The 22,143-nt window shown below is 42.4% G+C and overlaps 1 protein-coding gene across 1 annotated transcript in view; it reads left to right on the forward strand.

Annotated features, from left to right (window-relative positions):
• DCBLD1 (discoidin, CUB and LCCL domain containing 1) overlaps positions 1 to 14,054 on the forward strand; it is a 36,693-nt gene extending 22,639 nt beyond the window's left edge. Inside the window, exons 7-15 of the mRNA XM_010165747.2 lie at positions 1,618 to 1,658; positions 2,925 to 3,140; positions 3,861 to 3,991; positions 5,820 to 5,967; positions 6,057 to 6,173; positions 7,651 to 7,741; positions 8,787 to 8,836; positions 10,599 to 10,718; positions 13,215 to 14,054. Coding sequence (XP_010164049.2) covers positions 1,618 to 1,658; positions 2,925 to 3,140; positions 3,861 to 3,991; positions 5,820 to 5,967; positions 6,057 to 6,173; positions 7,651 to 7,741; positions 8,787 to 8,836; positions 10,599 to 10,718; positions 13,215 to 13,732 — 1,432 coding nt within the window. The 3' untranslated portion in view covers positions 13,733 to 14,054. The remainder of the gene's footprint in view (positions 1 to 1,617; positions 1,659 to 2,924; positions 3,141 to 3,860; positions 3,992 to 5,819; positions 5,968 to 6,056; positions 6,174 to 7,650; positions 7,742 to 8,786; positions 8,837 to 10,598; positions 10,719 to 13,214) is intronic.
• The last annotated feature ends 8,089 nt before the right edge of the window (positions 14,055 to 22,143 follow it).

Consider the following 22,143-nt stretch of genomic DNA (forward strand, 5'->3'; position numbering starts at 1 on the left):
TTTTTTGTTATAAATCTTTATCTCATAAATAAGCATTTGAGGAGCGCTGTGATTTCTGTTTTGGGTAGGTTGTACTGATCACCATAGCTGTTTATTTTCTTTTCTCTTGAAATGGATTGCTTTGCATTCACTAAGAAAGCAAAAATCGTTTTGTCTGTAATGTCAAACTGGTTTGAAGTGAGCAGAGCATGTCTGATCGCCCCTGAGGACTGCCTGGGGCGAAGATGTGGGAGGGAGGGCTTGAGTTTCTCCTTCTAGCTACTCTACCGCCTACACGCCCAAATAAATCAGCTGCCTCCCAGTGCTCTCCATCTTCTCTGAAGGGCTTTGTTTGCCTGTAGTCATTAGTTTTCCCTCAGTGACAAAAAGAAGTAGTGTTTTTATTGACCTTGACATGGGACCACTTTCCTATTCCCCGTTTGCAGCGCTCTCAAAACTTACAGCCGTGCACACCGCTGTTAGCCCAGACGGTACCTCAGGGGAAATTTTCCTGGTCAACAATAAAGGGCAGCCTGAAAGGGAGCTGTCTTGATGCTTAAGTGCAGAAGTTGTTTTACTGCTCAGTCACGTGTGCCAAGGCTTTTCAAAAGGGGTGAGCGATGTGTGCAGCTAATTGGAGCGATGTTGAAGGGGTCAGATTTTCAAGAAATCCAAACTAATTTCATGTTAAAACCTGGCCTTTTATTTTTATTAGGGAGCCAAAGTCATCACTTCTGGAATGAAAACCTCCAGGGCATCTCGTTGGGAATCAGAAAGTGCCTCCATGGGAGGCCAAGGAAAGAATAGCTTTCCCTTACAGTGGTGATTTTATCTTGTCCTGCATTGTGCAGGGTTGTATGGAGTGGCCCAAGAAATGGCTTTTCTCCTGATGCAAAGCAGTCCAGGTCAGAAGGAGGAAGAAAAGGGGAGCCATAGGTGTGGTCCTGTTAATGGAGCAAAAAGAACCATTCCTCAGGGGGAGCTGTTGGTTGTGGTTATAACAGAACTGGTTCCCTCCCAGATTAAAACAAGGAGTAGTTTTCGTTCAGTCTGGCTGTGATACACCTGTAGCCAAACTAGGAACGGTCAGAGCTGACATGGTTTTGTCACCATCAAGCGTAACTCTTTCACAGTGTTTAAAGCTGGATTTTCTTCAAACTAGTTGTGGACTTACTTAGACTAAAAGAAAGACCATTGATTGCTCTAATTTAAGCTACTGTAGGTGAGGAGAGACCTGTGCCCAGTTCTGGGGCAATGCTCCAGGCCCTGTTAGCTTCATTCCTGGCTCTTTTGGACGCTCTCATGTCGTTGGTCTGAGGAGCAGAAGGAGAAAGCTTTCCCACAGTGGCAGTACAGGGCCTGGGCAGAGGAAAAAAGCAGAAGTGTGCAGTACAAGTAGCAGGCTGATGGGATGGGGAGGCACTTTAAAGCATAATGCACGCTCAAAAAATTGATCTGAGTTCAGTCACGGTGTGAGATGCACAAGAGTGCTCTTAGCGGGGTCGGTAACCAGCCAGGAAAGCAAGCGGCTCTCTGGCCAGAGATGTTTTGCCAGATAAACAGTGATTCTGAAACTGTACCTCTGCATTCCCGTGACCGCCTCCTGAAAGGCTGAATTACCTTTTTCTTTTCTTACAGTGGTTCACTGTCAGATAAGCGGTTTATATTTACTTCAAATGGTAAGAATAATGGCTTTATTTTAAGCTACTCAGATTTTACCTTTTTATTTAAAGATTTTCTGTAAAAGTTTTGAAAAGTAATCAGGAGAATGTCAGGCTGTGTCTAGGAAGGATATTTTAGGACAGTATTTTTTTTAAATTGGCAAGTTGAATAAAAAAAATTGAAGGGATGTGAAGTGAACTAGAAAAAAACACAGAATAGGAATAGGTCATATGCACACAGACAAGAAACAGAAATAGTATTCTGCTGTTACATTTCTGGTGCCAGCATATGAAAAATGGCAATCAGATAATCCCATTTTTATGTACTTTAGGTGGCAGAAAATGAAAGCAGTTTTTCTTCAGACATTTATAAATTCCATCTTCATTATACAAGAAGAGAAGGAAAACAGAGAGAAATGAAAATATATTTACATTGCATTGATATAGAACAAGTTTTTGTTTATAACTTACCAAGATGCAAAAGCGTCTTTAATCTGTCAAGCTGTTCATTTGCATAAAACATAGCAAAGAGGGGGGGGAAGTTTGCGCTTGTTCATTTGAATTATATTTCAGTCATCCGAGATAAAATCATTTACTATTCCACTTAAAACTGTAGAGCATGTACAGGCCTTTGAAACTGCCAGGAATTATTTTTAACTTCACTGAAACCTTATTCCACTGGCCTGTTTTCTCTGAAAAACCTCGATGTGCAGAAATTTTGTGGGTTCTTTAGTGGAGTTCTGTAATAACTTACCTGCAGCTATTATCTTCATGATATCACCTCTTGGCAGCAGTATCAAGGATCTTCTCTAATGAGTAACTTTCCCAGCCCTAATTGCAGGTAAGAATCATGAAATATTTACAGTAAAGTGTTCCTTTCAGTATAGTGCCTTCATCTGAGGAATGTTTCATACAACAAAATTAGTTAATGCCAATCTCAAAAGGAGAAGTAAAATTTAAAAATACAAGAAGTCTTCACAGGAATGAGACAAAACTGCAGAGAATATAAAACAAAATGGCAAAAATAGCAGTTGTAGTCAGACGGTGTCATGTATGTAGGAGTTAAATTGGTAAAGGAGAGGGACCGCAGCACTCTGGTACCAGATCATCCACTACAAACTGACTAGCAAACACCACAGCTAATGGATAGCATCAGGCAAGCACTAGATTAAGCAACATCTGACTTTGCTGTTGTAGGTGGTCTTCATATGTTGCTAGCCTAATATAAAAATATGGTGTGAAAACAAAATAACTCCTTCTGCCTGTCTGTGTGGGGACTCCTAGGCTGCAACAAATCTCTCAGTCTGGAAGAGGGATTCCTCTCCAAGAGCCAGGTTACTGCATCTTCCTACTGGGAGGAGACCAACGAATTCGGGCAGCTCTTCCAGTGGTCTCCCGACAAGGCTTGGCTTCAAGTCCCAGGATTAGCTTGGGCCTCTAACCACAGCAGCAGTCGTGAATGGTTGGAGATAGACCTGGGAGAGAAGAAGAGAATAACAGGTATGTCACTGTGGCTATTAGAAGCTGGGGTTTCAGCTGGAGAAGAAACTGAACGCAGCTGAAAAGCTAACAATGCACTAATGCGATGTTTCTTTCATTAAATATAGTTGAATGTTGTGCATTGAGGAATATTATTTTCCTATTTAAAAAATCATGGCTATTTACAAGACTGGTCTTCCTATAGGGATATAGGATTGAACTCAACCATCATGCATGCCTGATCCGTAAACATGCTGTTAGGCTCAGAACAAAACACACAGGGACTAGTAGAGTCTGGATGGATTATAAACTACTGCTTAGGATCTATTAATGATGCAGTTCTGCAATCAATAAGAAATGTTAAACTCATGGCCTTTGAAACAATGACCCAGGTGAAAGAAATTTCTGTTTCCAACTCTTGGTTTAGTTGTAAAAATGTAAATTATAGGTGCTGCTAAAGATGTCAAGACTGCTGATAAGGACCATCAAAAAGCAATTACCATTTTTGGAGTCATTAATTTGGGCTCTGTGCAAAATTCCATGCTCTAAATTCACAATTTAAAATGGATTTCCATTCTTCACCCAACTTTTAAACTCAATTTCAACATAGTTTGAAAAAATAAACTAAGACTTTGAGGCCAAATTTCTATGTATTGTTTTGGCTTCTGTGTTTGCATTTGAAAATGTTCCTTTAAAACAGACACCTAACAAATGAAAATGTATTTTGCATTTTGTTAAAAGGGATTAAGACCACTGGTTCTGGATCCACAATGCTGAATTTCAACTTTTACGTAAAGACATTTACAATGAACTACAAAAATAACAACTCGAAATGGAGAACTTACAAAGGGATTCTGAGCAATGAAGAAAAGGTAAGGGAAAGTGGGAGGGGTAGGAAAATACCGAGCAATAACGTGTATGCTGCCTTGACGTTGAAGAGCAGGCTTTCACTGTCAAGAAAGATTATGAGGTTCAGACTTGCCTAGACTTGGGTTGTCCTCACCAGTGTAATTTACAGCCATGGAGTAGGTTGTGAGCCTGTTGAAACAAGGAAGTTATCCAGGTTGCTGAAGTTGTGAGACACACACACAGGGAGGCACGTGTACGTGTGTGTATCCCTCTTTTAAAATAAAACATGGTGTAATTAAAGCTGCGTAACAGGCTGTTTGGGCAAGTCTTTAGCTCACCTCAGCACTTGCCCATCCTAGGAAGGCTGTACCAGTGCAGAAGCATTGGTCGGTACAGCACCAGCAAAGCTAAGGTTCAGCTTCAGATGCACTGGGATAGTCAACCCACACCCCGCCCCAAGCAAAACAACCCACTCAGGTAAAAGCACAGTGCTGTTGGTGGAGCTGCACCTGAGGAGTGAGCTTCTGCTCGGGCTGCGTTGCAGGCACCAGGGATCACACCACCCCCCCGCCTCACTGGTGAGACTCTTCTGACATGAGTCTGTGGGCACAGCCTTTGTCTGTTAGCAGCTGATGTACCTGAACATAAAATAAATGCTCTTACCCCAAAATACCTGTCCACACAACAGCTTTCACAGACTGAGGGACTTAAAAAATGAACAGATAAAAGCAGTGCAACTAGTTTCTGCAGACAAAGGATGTTCTGTGCAGGTTTGTCTGATAATATTTTCCCCTGAAAACCTCATGTTTCCTTTCAAACAACAAAAAACAAAACAAAAAAAAGCCCTCCTCCCTGCTCCCACAGCGTTCAAAGTCAGACCTTCACTCATCATTTCTGAGGGAGCCCAGCCTGCCTCAGGGTAAGGCTCTATCTGGTCCTCAATCCTGACAGCAGTGTTTAAAAATTTGGTAGAGCTATAGAGAGATTTCCTGCTAGCTCTGAAGGAATTTCACTGTGCAATATTAACTGGTCTAATATTTTTTAAATGTTAAACTGAGGAGGTGTTGGCCCAAAAAGTGACAAATCAGCCTAGTAGTGGCTGAACTGTGAAAGTAGGCAATTTAAAATCTGCAGGTTTGCAGTTTTCCACAATGACTTGTTACATACAAACAATCTTATAAAAGTATTATATATGATCTTAGTTTCAGCTAAGGTGCATGACAAAACCTGTCCCATCAGAACCCCATGTGGTCTGGCATTTTATCTAAGATATGCTGAGCTCACTTCCCTATCTCATGTGGCTTTTAAGTTTTCCTAGATCATGCTGACACATCTCCAAAAACTAATTTTACAAGGACTACTGTTCTGCACATGGGCTAAGCCGATTCTGGGAAGTACTGTGTAAGCGCAGGGAAAAGGAGACACAACTAATAGTCAGTCTTCAACCTTGATACAGAAAACTGACCATTTTACGAAAATAGCTAGAAATATTTCAGTTCCGTTTTTTCTTTTTACATTTTTATCCCTTGTTGCCCAAGTAAGGGTGCTGCAGAGCTATTCAATCAAAAATGATAGCATTATACCAGCATACATTAACTAGAAATTACACAGAATTGAAACAGAGTGATAACCTTTCTTCTCCCAAGGTAACAGAAAAATGTGATCATCTGTCAGAACTGAAAAGATTATTTCTTTCCAGAACTATCAATTCCAAAAATCTTGTGGCTGCATCCCAGCTTATCAATATATTAGTTTTAGGATAATAAAAATCTTTAAAGTTGGGTGTCAGGATTACTTTGAAAAAAGAGACTTTTAAAACAAGGCAAACAACGTGTTTATGGTTCGTTGCAGGTATTCCAAGGCAACTCCAACTCTGGTGACATAGTACGCAATAACTTCATCCCTCCGATAGTGGCCCGTTACGTGCGAATTATCCCTCAAACTTGGAACCAAAGAATTGCATTGAAGCTCGAGCTGATGGGTTGTCGAATAATGCAAGGTATGGGGTAAGCAGTGCTCCGCAGGCACAGTGCCTCCAAAGCCCCCTGTGCGACCACAGTGCCACTGATGCCCCCTTCTCTTTTGCAGCTAATAGTTCATTTACACACTCAATGTGGCAGAAACCAAGTCAGAGCACAGAGACCTCCCTTGGAAAAGAAGACAGGACTGTTACGGAGCCCATCCCATCAGAAGAAACTAACTTGGGTAACACTACCTAGCGCTGCGTTTTCTCTAGGCTGCATCATGTCTTCAGCCCAGCCTGAGTGAACTTGCAACTTTCTCACAAATCAAAACTTTTATTTTCCCTTCAGACTTTATTAAAGGTTAAGGACAGAGAGAAGAGGGAGGAGCATCTGTTCTTTTTGTCTTAAGACACAGAAAGAGATGGAAAGCTTTAATTTTCCTTGATGTGTGAAACATCAGGCTTTGCTTTCCCTGTCATATTGGTTTATTTGCCATGTTTGGTAGGTGGCTCAAGGGACTATACTGAGCACTCATCAGCACTTTTTGGAGGAGCTCTTCCTCACCATCTTCCTATATTTTATAATTTTTTTAATGTATGAGGCAGTGGTTTCACAAAAATGCTACCTTCTCTTTATTCAGCCAGGACTCCTCCCAGAGCAGGTCCCCAGCTATAAGCAGCATACAGTAGTGCATGGTTGGGTAATTAAACACTTTTTCATAAAGCCTATATTCACAGGAGCTCAGAAAACCTTAATTCTCATACTTCTCCTGGAATATGCAGTCTTCATCCTTTAATGTTGTGGACCTAAATTCTTAGATCTTAAAAAGCAAGCAAACAAACTTTGTTGCTTATACTGACGTTTTGGTGGACCCGTAGCCAGGCAGGAATTACCAGACCCCCACACCAAACACTCTGCCCATTAGGTAGCTGATAGTTGTCAGAATGCCTCTGTAAAAAAATGGTTGTAAGAAGCAATCACTGTAAGAAAAAAGCTCTTTTCAGACTGCATTGCTCTTGCCAAGAGCAATCTTGGTCCATCTATGCAGTGGTATGGGTAAATTGTATCCATGTTCACTGAAAATGAAATCTACGGAGATTTCATCTGCTAAATTGTCAGTACCCTGGGGACACGTGTACTACCTTATTCTCACAGCCTGGTAAGTGTCTGTAGAAATTGCGAATGACACAAGAGCCACCCCACTGTTAATTTCCAAATCCCTGCTCTAAACCATGTTGTGTTAGAATTTAACAGGGGCTAAACAGGTTTTTCCCTAGCTCCACTCTTGGAAATTTTTGAACTATTTTGACTGAAGTGTTTCAACGAGTTCAGCGCAAGTCAGATACTCAGCATGTAAAATTGCAGCCTCATTTGGTAGTTTTATAAGCAACTGAAAGCAGAGTTGTTGTAAGTTTTAAAAGTTATCTAGTATGTAATAAGAAAGAACTGCTCTTTGTAAGGATGCATGTAGATATTAAACCAAGTGTCAGCCTTGAGAAAGTCTTTTTAACTCTCTCAACACTGTTCCACATAGGTACATGGCAACTAACTACAGCTGAGGATCATTTTTATAATTTTTATAGATTAACATTTTCATGCTCTTGCAAGGAGTGTTCCTGCAAGATTATGTCTTTTGCTGTATTCTCTGCGGTAAAAATTATCAGCCTCAAAGTAATTTGCCTTTTTAACTTTTATCCTTTTTGTTTTCCCTCATGCAGGCTTAAAGCTTACAGCTATAATTGTCCCCATCGTCATCGTGCTGTGTCTGTTCCTATTCTCTGGAATTTGTATCTGTGCAGCCCTGAGAAAGTAAGATATATTGTCTTTTGCCATGAGAGGCATTTGTGGCTACCCAACTAGCACGTCCCCTCTTTCCAGAGCTTTTTTACCAGGGAGCTGGAAATTCATACTGGCAGTCTTCTTTTAAGTAGAACTCATGACATGTCTTTGTAAATTGTATTATTTCTCATTGTATGTCTTCCCTAGTTAGACAAAAACGAAGGTGAAGGGGGTCAGAACTGCACACCCCAATTTACAGTCCAATGTAACTGGCTGCTCTTTTCAGCCTTCATACACCCACAAACAATGAAGTGTAAAGTAATAGAAGACAGAATAGTTTCCACACCAATGCCAAGTGAAAATTCAGTGAAGGGAGGATTTGAGCTCTCTATCTGGATCATTTTATTTCATTTCCCTCCTGTTGTGTTTCTGCTTCCCAGTCCCTTAAGTTAGAACCCTTGACCTAGCAGGCTGAATGCTGAGCCCAGCTGTAAGGAGTTGCAGGCATACATGGGTAAGCAGCTAAAACTAAGCCACTTCATTTCACAAGTCAGAGGACTGGAACAAGCACTGCTAACTGTGGTTCCTGCTAGATGTTCATTCTTATGAACCTGCCCTTGCCTTGTAGAGCAGGGAAATGCTTCTGCCAGCAGATGGGGATTTGGAGGTATAAGCAATGCTCTGGTCATGTTGCTTCATCACTAGCAGTACCCAGCTCTGCTGTGGATTCCCAGTAAATCTATAAACTAGCCAAAGCATTCAGAGGAGCAGACCCAAAAACATAACCTGGACTGACACATATGGACATAGACACATCAAATTGATGATTGCCAGACACAAGAAATTTTGAACACTGGCACTCACAACTTGCATACAGATGGGGAAAAAAGAAATGTCAAAACCCCAAGAGGGGTTGCATGCCCTATGTTCTAGTAAACACCAGCCTTCAGAAACTCAAAGTGAAGTGTTGTCCTCAGCCACCAAACACAAAGGCTCTCTCTGCTGGAGCTAAGGCATGGAGCTGAAATGTTGTGAGTGCAGATGTTTGTTTATAAATGCTTTCCTCTCCTCACAGGCGAGAAGCCAAAGGACTTTCTTATGGATTATCCAGTGCTCAGAAATCAGGTTAGTGGAGAATCATGCACATTGTCCCATCCTGTCCATTGGGCCAATGGGAAGGGGGTTATGCAACTCAGCATGAAATGCTTATGAAATAGCATGCACGTTTTCTCATTCAAATTCACCTCCTCATACAAGGGAAAAGGCAAGTGATAGTCCCACTTGTGTCATCCTAGCACAGCGCCCTGAGAAACAATATAACTTGGTTTCTATGACAGAAAGGCAATTAGCAAAAGATCTATTATACAAAGCGCATAAATTAGCATGTAAGAGTGCTCCCAGGTGCCCTCCCTTTCCTCCCCTCCTCCAAAATACCTATTTTGCAGAAAATTACTGCTTTCCTTTTCTTTTCCCCACAGCAGCAAGGATTGCTTTTCTCCAAGAGAGCAAGGGCTAATAATTTTTTATGGCTTTAATATTTCCATCTCACTGCCCTCCCTTATTGGGACTGTATTTATAAAGCTTAACAATACTGAATTGTACTTCATATGTAAAATCTAAGTAAGGGATTGGCTTGAGGAGTCTGCTTTAGGAGATGTCTGCAAAACCCCAGTGAAGTATATTCTTTGTCTTGCTCAGTAACACTTTCTAGAGTGGGGTCTTCCATCAGCTTGGAAGTTGGAGTTTAGCTGCTTTTCCTGGCCAGCCAACTCTGCAGGGGAATGTTTCTGAATCTGTGCTTTCCATAAAAAAAAGAAACCACTAAGCAATTCACATGTCTCCTGACAAGTGCCTTGCAATACCTCAGCTCCAAAATTTCATCCCTCAGCAGGTGCTGACGTGGAAGGAATGCTGTTACCCACTGCAGCTTGCCCTCATTAGAAAATTAATTTGTACTTATCATCATATTTGCTAATATGATTTTTCAAGGTCACATCGTAATCCTTTCTCACTTGCTAATGAGGACAAATCCCAAGAAATTGGAGATAGCCTCTTACCCAGTCAGTTCATTTGTTGCATAGATGCTTCATAAATCAAACTCCTAAGCCCTTCTCAACCAGGCTTGGGACTTAGAAAGCTGGGAGCTGTACTCTTGTCACAGGCTCTAGGCAAGCGCCTGACACTGCAGATTTTTTCTTTTATGTCTCACAAGGATGTTGTGAGAACAAATTAATTGATGAGCGAAAGGGCTCAGATATCAAGGAAATGGAAGCCATAATAGTCTACTGAAAATAAGAAATTTTAAGCATTATTTTTGCCACATAAGCAATGGCAAAATATGTAACTGATTTAAAGCTGGCATTTTACTGATATACTTTTTTAATGCATCAGTGCAGGCACCTACAGAGTTTGAGCTCTTCTTGCCAGGAAAATCCTCCATAAAGATCCCAGTTGATGATTTACTTTCCCTTTCACCCTCCAAATTTAGGAGGCTTTTTTTACCAACAGCCCATCCACTTAAACTTCAGAAGAAACTTCTTTAAAGTGAGGGTGACAGAGCACTGGAACAGGCTGCCCAGGGAGGTTGTGGAGTCTCCTTCTCTGGAGACATGCAAAACCCACCTGGACACCTTCCTGTGTGATCTCATTTAGGTTCCTGCTCCGGCAGGGGAATTGGACTAGATGATCTTTTGAGGTCCCTTCCAATCCCCAACATTCTGTGCTTCTGTGTGATTTTAGTCTTGCCTTTTATTATTTAGTCTTGCCTTATATTACTTTAATATATTGACAGCAATGAGTACACTAAAAATTAAACTTTCTGATAAGTCTTCTGATTGTGAGCATTCAACTTGCTGATAAGCCTTCTATTTTTATTTCTTTATCATAGGTTGTTGGAAACAAATCAAGCAGCCCTTTACCAGACATCAGTCAACTGAATTTACCATCAGCTATAATAATGAGAAGGAGACACCACAAAAACTAGATCTGGTCACCAGTGACATGGCAGGTAACAATTGCTCCCCCTGTGATAATTTCATTTTACCCAGCGTGCAGAGCAGGTAACAGGGAGAGGGATGGGCCAGTAATCTCAGAAGCTCCAGCTCTCATGCAAGCTGAGGTCCAGGAACAGATTTGAACACATCTGTGTTCATCCCAGATGTATAGTGAAGCAGCTAAATATATATGTGGAAAAAAAACCCACTATTTTCAATTTTTTTTCTTGGAGTTTTTGGGAAATATTTCCTGACTCTGAAATAGGTACATCTGAAGGTAACACAGAAGGTAATCAGGCAGGGATGCAATGCAAGAATGTGTCTCAGATAGGATAGTTTGGCTTTACTGACTAATTTTTGTGTTTTTATTTCAACATCAATGTCTCTGGAAACGGAACAAAATATAACAGCCCTTGTTGCTGACCAAATAGAAAAACTGCTTAGTTGTTTTGCTGGAAGTTATGCTGTGATCCCTGTGCAGCTTTCCTGGTGCCTGAGTTATTTCGGAGACGAGGCCCCCTGAAGTGGAAGCAGGTAGATGAGAGGGAAGGGAAAAAACAACCATGGGGCTTCTCTCCTGTGCTACCTTGGCTCCAGATCACTATTTGGACAGAGCAAATCCCCACATCAGTACTATTTTCATCCCAAAGGAATGGTTTTTTCATTCATCCTCTTAGCACATCTTATCCTTGCCTAGTTTAGTCTGTCTGGAAAGTCTAGTGAGACCAGCCATTTCATGGGATCAGTGATCAGCAATCTTCCGGAAAGATTAATTTGCTGTTTCCAGCCTCCAGACCTTAGAAATTCCTTAGACCAATGCATTTGGCAGAGAAATACATTTAAAAAACAAATGGATGGTTGCTGCAATTCCATATGGTGCTACCCTGGCTATCTTTCAAAGATGGTTTCAATCCTTCAGTCCTTTCAATCCTTTCAAATCCTTTTCTATACAAATATGCAGAGACCTATAAAGCAGCGTTATTTCATGAAGGAAAGGGAGTGAATAAAGGTTGCTCACAAATTCTGGTTACCTGGCTGCCCCAGCCGTGTCTGGGGAGCCTCTGCTCTCTCCATCCTCCCCTCCTGCCGTGTGTGTGTAGGAAGCCTTAACTCCTAGTCTGGCCAGGCAGCTCCCCAGCGTTAGCACTTCACCTACAGTCTCCTTAAAAATAAGAAACATTAAATAAAAATGTGAATGCAGCCCAGAAACATGCCATTTAATAATTTAATTGCAGAGGGCACGCAATGGTTAACATACTACACAAAAACTGCCCCCGCTTTGAATCCTCGGCTGGCTGCTGGTTCTCAAAGGCAGCCGGGAGTGAGTCGAGACGCTTCATCCCGAGCGAGGGAGATTGCTGGGGATGGCGGCAGCGACGCCGGGAAGAGCTGCACCACTTACTTAGTGAAATATCATAACACCTTCACCCTACATGCTGAAGTTTGGGAAGCAGCCAGGAACTGCCAAAAAGATTCACAGGACATATGGGATCGAATTCGACGCTCATGTCAGATGAACCACGATGCCAGCACAGAAACTGAGCTAACTTATTCGCGCCTGCGTCAAAACATGATACTTTAGCAGTGTCATTCACTAGAGCTGTTCAGGCCACCGTATGTATCCATAAGAGATTGTCACCAGCACCAAAGTGAGAAAGTTAGAATGCTGAATTTTCTCATAATAGTTTTACTGGATTTTTTTTTTTTTTTTTAACTTTTTAAATCTAGATCTCTTTCTTAGATGGCGGCCTGGCATCTGTCTCAACTAGAGGTGCAAACATGCGCTTCTTGAGGCCACATTTCCTCCATCTCGCTCCCTGCTTCTGCTCTGCCATTTGCTCATATCCCTGCTGTCCCCCCTTGACCAGGGTGACCGTTCAGTTCCTCCAGCAGCACCGGTTCCACTTCTCCCACAGCTCGTCACCCCTTGCACGCCCACAGCAGTGCTGAGCTGGCTTAGCACATTTCACACTTCCCTTGACTCTCTTGGCTGTCGTTCAGCCTAACTTCATCCTTCTTGTCAGTCAGCTACTGCAAGATGCCTTTTAAACAAAGCCAGGACTTGGTGGGGCTCATTAAGAATCCTCTGGGCATTTTAATTATTCCAGAAGTGGGATGCTGGTTTTGGAGAGCTGCTTGTTTGTATATCTTCATGCAACATCTTTTGCTAATATTTTATTGGCTTCTCTCTTTTTGAGGGCTTTAGAGTGTACTCCAGAAATAACACTGATTTATTTGGGTGGGTAGGTGGGGAAAGGGAGGGAGTAGGAAAAGGGGTGGCAGATTGGAGCTCCTCTGTGGAAGAGCTTCTGCCATGTTCTGCAACGCTTGCTCTCTGAGGGAGGTTACAGGACTGGCACTGGGTCAAGGTTTCCTCACATCCCCGATAACCAGACATTAAATACACTAACCAAGTCATTTTTCAACATAAAATACTTATCAATTCATAAGTATTGAATATGTAAAATAATACATCTGTGCCTCATTGAGCAGTTCATGCTTTCTTTTAGATTATCAGCAGCCTCTCATGATCGGGACTGGAACAGTAACACGGAAAGGATCTACTTTTAGACCGATGGACACCGAAGACGAGGGAAGAAGGGGGAGTTCAGAGTTCGAAAATCACTATCACTGTCCGCACAGAGCTAACCGGCATGAATACGCTCTGCCCCTGACCAGCCAAGAGCCTGAATATGCCACCCCCATCATAGAACGGCACACAGCAAGAGAAAATAACTTCCCCTCTGAAAACGGCTACAACGTACCTGTCATCTCATCCCAGAAACAGCCCCTTTCTGCCAGCAGCTTCTCTAGCTCGTGTAAGACCGATACCAGGAACGGAGACTATCAGACACCCCAGAGTGTCATAAACTATGACAAACCCAAAGTTAATGGTGTTCTGACCTCCATGAGCTACAGCACAGACTACCAGAAACCTCAGCCCAACGCCCTTGGGAGCGAGGGTTACTCAACGCCCAGGGACTGCCTCAAACCAATAAGCCAGACAGCAATGACAGCTCTCTTGTGATCTGCCGAGCAGGAGAGTTGTGGTGCGCAGGAACGTCGCTGCACAGCTTTCTGAAGCGAAAACAGAGTTTGGAGGGACTCTGCTGCGGGAGGCAGAAGGCAAACAAGCCCTGTGTACATAATATTGCAGTCTTGCTGGGTTCTGACATCTGAAGAAAGCATATGCTGTTTATCACTGTTTATAGCAAGAGAGATGTTATCAGTGAAGACTGTACATCTTATTTTCTGAACTGATCTCAGTGCTCCATTTGCAATGTGTGCAATTTGTACATAGCTTTTATTTAAGGAGAATTTCTTAAGTTTCTTTTTCACCTGGGGGACTGAAAGGATTGCAGAAATTCCTATTTAAGAAAAACAGGACTCCTCCATTTTCATTATTTTACCTGCTGTTGCACTGGCAGCTGTAAATGGTGTATCTTAGGGTTGTGGTGGTTCATCTCCTTTCTTATGATAACTAAAGATAGGGCATCACTGTAGTTCTTACTGGGAGGGCAGAAGAAGTGCAACTACTTGAAGCATAACATGCACAAGAGAAGGCAGCCGAGCATTTAAATACTGTGCTCAAACCCACCTTCCCGACTACTTTTTTATCAGCAATTGTTACATACTTGAATTTGATCTAGTGTACGAGCTGAGCCTGTCTAACTTGCTATTCATGTCAAAAACAGATAGAAAGGCTGAAACCAGTTTTGGGTTCAAGCCATGGTGATCACTCTGCAATAGAAGGAAAAAACCCCAAAACAGTAACAAGCCCAGTACCCGTCAACCTGGGGTTTTTTTGGTTTTGTTTTTTTGTTTTTTTTTTCAGGAAGTGTGTGTGGAACCAAAATGTGAATTTACAGCCGAGATTTAAATCCCATTCAAGACCTAGATTATACTTTTGCTGCTAAACTACAAAGAAATTTGTTCTTTGGCACAAAGCAGCAAACTTCTTGAACTCTTTATTGTAAACTAAATATTTTTCTGTCTTACAAATTTAGTGTAATTTTTCTATTTGAAATATTTCAACCACTTAAAACACAGTGTGTGTATGGCTTACTGTTGCAGTTCAATTTGCAAGACAGCAGATCAGCACAGTTGTTCTCAAATAGTTTTTCTTTTGCAGCAGATGTTATCCCTAATTCTGTTTTTGGATAAACTTGAAAAAGAGTGGGAATGGGTGCAATGTGTTGCAGAGTGGCTGGCTCCTCTTTCAGCAGAGGCATCCCTGAAGCAAAACGGCTTCTGGTAGCGACTGGGACCATCTGCTGCCCTTATACCTGCAGCACTTGGAGCTTTACTTTGAATTTGAAAGCATGTCCTAAAACATCAAGGAGCGATATACTTTTGAGAAGGAAGAATGGTGCTATACTTAAGGCACAAGGTTGGGAAACAAGACCAGTAATACCTGAGCTCTGGGAAAGTCGCTGTCTGAAGGCCCTCTGTTTCCTCGTGTGTAAACTGGGGATAATCTGCAAAGGATGCAACAAAGATTCGTGGTCTGCTTGCAAAGACCTTTCAGATCCTTGGATGGAAAGTGCTGTCAGAGCACAGACTAGTTGCAGTGATACTACTCACAACTATGGCTAACTAGAGACATATCCGACCTTAAGGCAAGCTCTTAGGGGGTTCTTTGCATACGCTTGTTTTGTGGCCTCAGTGGCGCCGTTCCCTCACGCTGCCGCACCGTGCATGCGATTCCTGTGCAAGGAAGGAAGCATCAAGGTAACCTCATTGCCTTCCTGTGTTTGCTGTCAATACAGTTTCTGTGAAATGTCTAAAACACCTCAGGTCCTGAAGCGAAACAGCATCAGCCTGTTTGTTAGACTGAGCTGGGTGGTGTTGTTTACCTTCTGTTGTTTACATGTCTATGTAAATAAAGAACACTGGTATTTGTAAATCAGTTACACGAGCTTGCTACTTAACTCGGTGACTTGATCATCGCTGCACACCCACTCTCATCACATATCCCACAGGGTGAGAAGGAAGTGTTCCTTACACCCTGCAAAAAAATGCCAGTGGCACTGCTGCAATTCACGGTCCCAGTGTGACAGGCTAAAAAAAGATTCTCTCAGTGCCCCATTTAGCCCAGCATTTTTGTCCATAAGCTCTAGAGAGGAAGCGCCCACGAACAAACTTCTGTGCCCAACCCTGCTTCTGGATGCATATAATTGAGGAAAGGATGAGGATGCCGTCCTGATGAGCCTGAAACCAATACTCCACCCACACAACTCATTAGGCTGACTTGTCACTTTACAAACAAGCAGAGTTCAGTAATCAGGGCTACCCCCTGCCTAATGAGGCACCAAGATAATGCAACAGTGCAAGGGGACCAGGTGGCAGATAACACAGCTTGTATTATAATCTTTTTGCATGCTCTGCCACGTACTTTGTGCATCTGCAGTGTGCTACAAGTGTCAAAAGGTTCTTGGTAGCACATGCCCCTTTTCTACTGCCATTAAAACCCATCTCAACACAGCTGTTTTAGTCTAACAAAATGTTGAGTTCCAATTTGCACCTTGCCTTCATCTCCACCCCCACAAAAAACCCCCACAAAACTGCAAAAAGATGGCTTAAAATTAATCCCCAAACACCTTAATCCTTCCCGTGTTATGGTGCCTTGGTGCTGATGGGGATGGAAGCAGAACAGCAGCTCTGTAGTAGCTCACAGCTCCTAGTCACTGCTGTGGTGCTTCATGGTTCAGGTCTGAGTGACTGCTGAGGGCTGTTAACATAAAAAGCCTTGGGCTTCTCCACTTTGGCCTGGGAAATACAAAGTTTTTAGTGATCCTAGCAGCAGATACACAAGGGAACTTCCTGCCTGTGTAGCCTATCCTATTGGTGCTGGAGATACTAAATCCTGGTGTAGGAAGGAAGGGGTCTGCCGGAATCTTCCCAGTGGTAGTGGCTCATCCTCATGTTCCTCTTCTGAATGGCTTATCACATACTGTTGTATCAAACTCCAACTCATCTGCATCAGCCTGTTGTCACCATCAAAACCAGTTGCAGGTATAACAAGCAGCCTTATCAAACTACACATTTAAAACTCTTCCTTTCAGAGTGAAGACTACAGTACACCCCATTTTGAAACATTTACACACTCAGAAGGGCTGCATTACCTCTGGGTCTCTCCAATGTCTCTAGAGATGGCAGGAGAGCAGTCTGACTTTCTGGTCAATGGAGACTTTCCATAGTGTTTCTGTACCAAACTTCTTTTCCAAGCAGGCACTCCCAGTAGGCTGGAATGGTAAAACCAAGCCAAAGTTCACAAGAAGGTTAAATATTAATTTATCATAGCACTAAGGGCCTGCCTGTCCCAGCTGCTGTTGACAAACCTCTGCCTTTGCCAGGAACAGGGTCACACACTGTAACTGCACATATCTCTGACCAAGGGAACTGAAGAAGGCTCTTGAGGTAAAAAATTGTACAAGGTGACGTATGCTGCCTACAACTGAAAACCAGAAATGACAGCTTAGCGTGCCTTTCCAGATAGTGCCTTATATTTAAAACAAACAAACAAAAAACCCCACAGACAACGACAACAACAACAAATGTTCCCAAAACACCACAGCAAAAATACAAATGTTTTTTGCTCTTACCTCCTTAGACTGGGAAATAGAGTGTGAATTCTTATTTCTTCTGTCAAGTACTTTTCCCACACTCAATACACAAGCTTTTTTTTTTTTTTCCTGTCAAGTATAATTCTAAATAGTATTTCTTTTAGTTTCTAGACTTTTAACATCAGATATTAAACCCTACCTTAGTACCTACCAGAATATTTACATCCAACAGGCAATAGATTAAAATTAGTCCTTGACTTGTAAACTGGAACTAGGATTTCACCAGCTCTATGGATGTCCTGCTCACCCATCACCTGCTCTCTTTTACTCTCTTTCTCTGGATCAAGCACTTGGCCTCACCTCCCTCTCCAGACATCATCCACAGGATGGGTTCCATCAGCTCAGTAGCTCACTGGCTACAGCAGTGTCTGCATGGGTGGGGAAGGCAGGAAAAGCACCAAGGCCAACCCACATCCCCTGCATCTGATGAGTATTGTAACCACTGTGCTAACATGGCAGTGGTCACAGCAGTGCCTCTAGCACTTGTGTGTTTTAAAATGAGGGATCTCTGCACCATACTTAAAAAAAAAAACAAACATGAAGTTGGAATCCAGCCATTAGAAGCTGGTTGTGAATCCCATGGTTTGCACTACTGGCATGGCTAAACCCTGGGAAGACTGAGTTTTTATTGCAGACTTTCTTCAGATTTTTCCCACTGACTGCCATCTGGCAGTTCTCCACTCCATGGGCAGAATTTAGTGGAGCCCCACCTGAGGCACGAAATACTCCTTTCACAGGCTGGGAATGTCAGGCTGTATGTCCCGTTACAGGAGCAGACATCTAACTGTGCTTAACTGTTTGGTGGATCGCTATCAAACTATTTGTTTTCCCATGGCGCTGGAGACTCCCATCCCATGCAGACATATGGCAGAGTTGCTGCATCATCCCCAGCACCGCCCCATCATTGCCAGACTCTCTGGACACATTACCAGAAGCTGAGCTGCTCCAGGACACAACTCCATTGCACTGGAGGAAAACGGTCTTGTGGCCACGCAGAAAATTGCAGAAGGCACCAGAGGCCTTTCAGTGCTCAGGTGGTCTAACCTGCATCTGCAACAGAGGGCAAACCAGGTGACCAGTAGAACTGGTAGAGCCCATGCTGCTGACCTACACCTACTGTTGAATGGGAGAAGTGTTAAGGGAAACCCCCAGGTAAGCTCTGTTGTGACATCCCCAGTATTCCCCGATTTTGTACCCACATTTTTGTACAGGTGGCAACTTCTGCCATCATCTGGCATGAGGACTCACTCATTATTTCTGAGGGATCCAAAAACCACAGCAAGGAAGCACTCTTGCCATAGCAAATTACACTGCTTACACTAAGTTACACTAACATCCCTTGACCTTGAAACAGTAGTGTTGCATTTCAGCAACACCTTCAAAAATATGCATATAAATCACCACTGAGGTAGTTAATAAAAACTAAATGAAGTGCAATTGTTTGTCTACGTCCTGGCTTTTGCCAAAAGCAATGCCAGCAGGTACTTTTTCTCCAGGGCATTTTAATTCAGTTCGGGAGGGCAAAAAAATGAACAGGAATTTTGTGACCTCTAAGAAAGGAGTCAGTGGTCTCATAGAAGTCATGGGTCAGGCACCCACTGAAAAGTAACCTTGGAGAAATCCATCAGTATTCTTCTGCTCACCCTCTCTCCAAAAGCAGGTTAGGTTTGCTCAGCGAGGGCGTGCCTCAAGGGCTCCTCTAGCCTGCAATGAGTTCAGACCCTAGGAATGACAAGGTTATGTTGTTGCATTCCTTTTTCCCTTGTTATTTTCTATAACAAAAATTCTGTAATGCCCTTTTCTTTTCAATGTCAGCTATGATGTGAGCTTGTACTGACCTCCAACCTCTGCTGCGATAGTTCAGTATATGGGGCAAATGAAAGCAGAATTTATCGTTTCATTTGAAACTCATCAGTGTTGTTGATGCCCATACTGAAAGTCAGCCTGTCATAGCTGGGAGGGGTTAACAAGACTAACAAGGTTATGAAGAAGCAGCAGCGATGCCTATGAATTATTGAAGCCTGAGTAAGTTTCAAGGAACATGTTTATTTAAAGGGAAAGTGCCATTTCTTCACAATCATTTTCAGACTTAAGATAGAAACCTCTCCTGAGAGCTTCTTTTTTTGGAGCCCCCCCCCCCAGTACAGTCCTACCATCCATAAAGGACATGTGGGAAGGGTCAGATAAAGTATTTCTAAACTAGATAAAGACAAGAGGGAAGACATCCTTAGTTGGGGAAAACTCATGTTATCCATGATAAGGAGGATGCCTAACATCTGACTTACTGTGCTATCTCATTGTATAGTCTGGACATGAGAATTTGGAGGCTTTTTCATTTAAACTTCACTGTATTTGTTTAGGCTTGGCCTCACATTATGCCTCTGCAAGTTCTGAAAAACATCTGCCATCTACAGCATGCAGAGGTTATTCAGTAACCTCTTGTCCTGGGCTGAGTTGATTAATTATTTATTCAGACACTCGCAGCACAGCTACTGAGCTGCCATGCAACATCCAAGGAATTATCATCCCATTTATTATTACATAGTCACAGGTATTAAAAAGAGAAACCCAGGAAGCGGACAACTTAATTAAGTTAAAGTACAACATCATTTTTCAGCATAGCAAAAAATATAAGCCAACAGATACAACATAGTACTCTTACCAAGGTTTGCTTTTGTGTCCTGATTAACCACCAGGAACTGACACCAGGAATCCATCATTTGACTAGACATGAAATTTTTAACAGACCTTACTGGAAAAGGTCTTTTAATGATCTGCATTATCTGCTCATCTTAAGAGAAACAGTATCCCTGAATACCCAGCATTTCCTCCTATGAGTCTGAGCTACTAAAAAGAGTGAGAAAACTTACAACATAACAAATTATTCAAAACCTGTGATGTTCTCGCAGCCAGATAAGATGACAACAGGCAATAATAGACTTTAAAAACATGTGTGTTGCCTACTAGAAGGTAGGCAGAAAAGGTAATGTCAAAATTCTAGGCTTAAAAGAAATATCAAGAACAATTAAATACAAACAACACAGAAATGTCTGAGGCCTGACTTGCAACAGGGAGCTTATCAGAAGTCCTCCTCCATGTGAAGTGGCAGATAGCAGAGAAGACAGTGATACTTGCCATAAAAGAAGGGGAGGAAAGACCACAGAAAGTTACATTAGCCACCACCCAGCCTCTGGTCGGAACGATTTAACGCCTTGAGCATGTACTAGAAACTTCAGCCTTTACAGACGTACTCTACACAACTTCATTTCTGTGGTCAAGGCAACCGCTTCACAGACAGGCAAACTGCGACAGATACGCTGCCACTTGTCCAGAGCTGGAGCAACAAATCAAACCCACCCAAAAATGTAAAGGCCTCTGAAAACACCAATCGCAAACCTGCAAAAAGTCCTCTGTCACACAGGGAGAGAAGACAGGGTTGATACAGACCATGATATGCCAGCAGACCTCCCTTGAAGAGGCAGCTTTTCTTCACATCTATAGCTACGCTTTTTATCCTTAAGTGACACCACCTGTTCTGTTTTATAAAACTGGAATAAGGTGACCTGGATAAAGTGTACCTGTTATATGGAAATGCCAGAGTCATACATGGACGCGGAAAGGTTGTGGACAGCTCACACAGCTTCTCTCACACAGATATCCAAGTGCTTTCAGCAGCTCATAAAAGGCAGCACAAGTCTTTTTTGACACCCCACAACACAAAGTGAGCCATGCTTTTGGTAACAATGCTGCAATAACTTTTCTACTATCTTACAAATGCCTGGCAGATGGCATTCATAAAACATATCCCTTTAGGGGGTATTTAATTTACATAGGTAACATTTTGAAGTCCCAGTCCATCCCCCTCCATTTACAGTACAATCACATCACTGTATAAGGATCAGCATCAAGGACATAAATATTTTATGCCACAGAACATCTGGCTGACAAGTTCAATGAGCACTTGCTTAATGACAGCAAACAAGGTTTGGAGGCTGCACTACCATTTGCTGGTCAGTGGAAACCAACAGCAGTAAAGAAAAGATGATGGTGCATCAATGTGAACTGACCTTCCTCTTTCCTCTGAGCAAGAAGCTTCTGTCTGAAACTTGACTGGAGCAAAACATAAGCATCATCTCCCATTTTTCACTTCTCCTCACCACTGTCGGACAGGACCACGGGCAGCTGCTGTTCCAGCAAAGATCCCAGGAATGCGACAAGGATGGTTGCACAGCATGATTGAAGGGCACTGGCAAAGTGCAGGCAGGAGAGTTTACAAACCTACTTGTTATTTCAATTCATGTTTTATCGGTGCATTTTGTCCCTTCTTTTGGAAAGATTTAATCCACCCACAAACAGAGATAAAAAATTTCACTGCTTGGGTGTGAGCTTGTAAGAGAGCAGAGTACTCATTTTTAAAGTAACTGATGGGGATACTTAGTATTCTATTAAAAAATCATTAGTCCAGAGCTACATGAAATTCTAATTGTCTGTGTATGTGTGTTCATGTGCGCTTGTACATAAACTATATAGACATAAAGGCCAAGTTTTACCATAAGATGTGTCACTCGCAAAGTACTTGGTAAAGGATGTGAACTAGATTGGATGTTTGTTATCTTAAGAGTACATGTTACGAGAAATAGCTCTAACGATAAAGTGTGGGGGGTTTTTTTAATAAAAAGGCAAACAAAAGTCACCAGACACAAAGCAATAGGTTCTAATTCTCCCAAATCTGGGTAACACTGAAGATTTGAAGGAAGCTGCTGCCCCCTTTTGGCACTAAATACAAGTGCAAATTCCCAGCACTAAAACCTTT

This window comes from Antrostomus carolinensis, unplaced genomic scaffold, assembly GCF_000700745.2.
Source record: "Antrostomus carolinensis isolate BGI_N321 unplaced genomic scaffold, ASM70074v2 scaffold1274, whole genome shotgun sequence".
Taxonomy (NCBI): domain Eukaryota; kingdom Metazoa; phylum Chordata; class Aves; order Caprimulgiformes; family Caprimulgidae; genus Antrostomus; species Antrostomus carolinensis.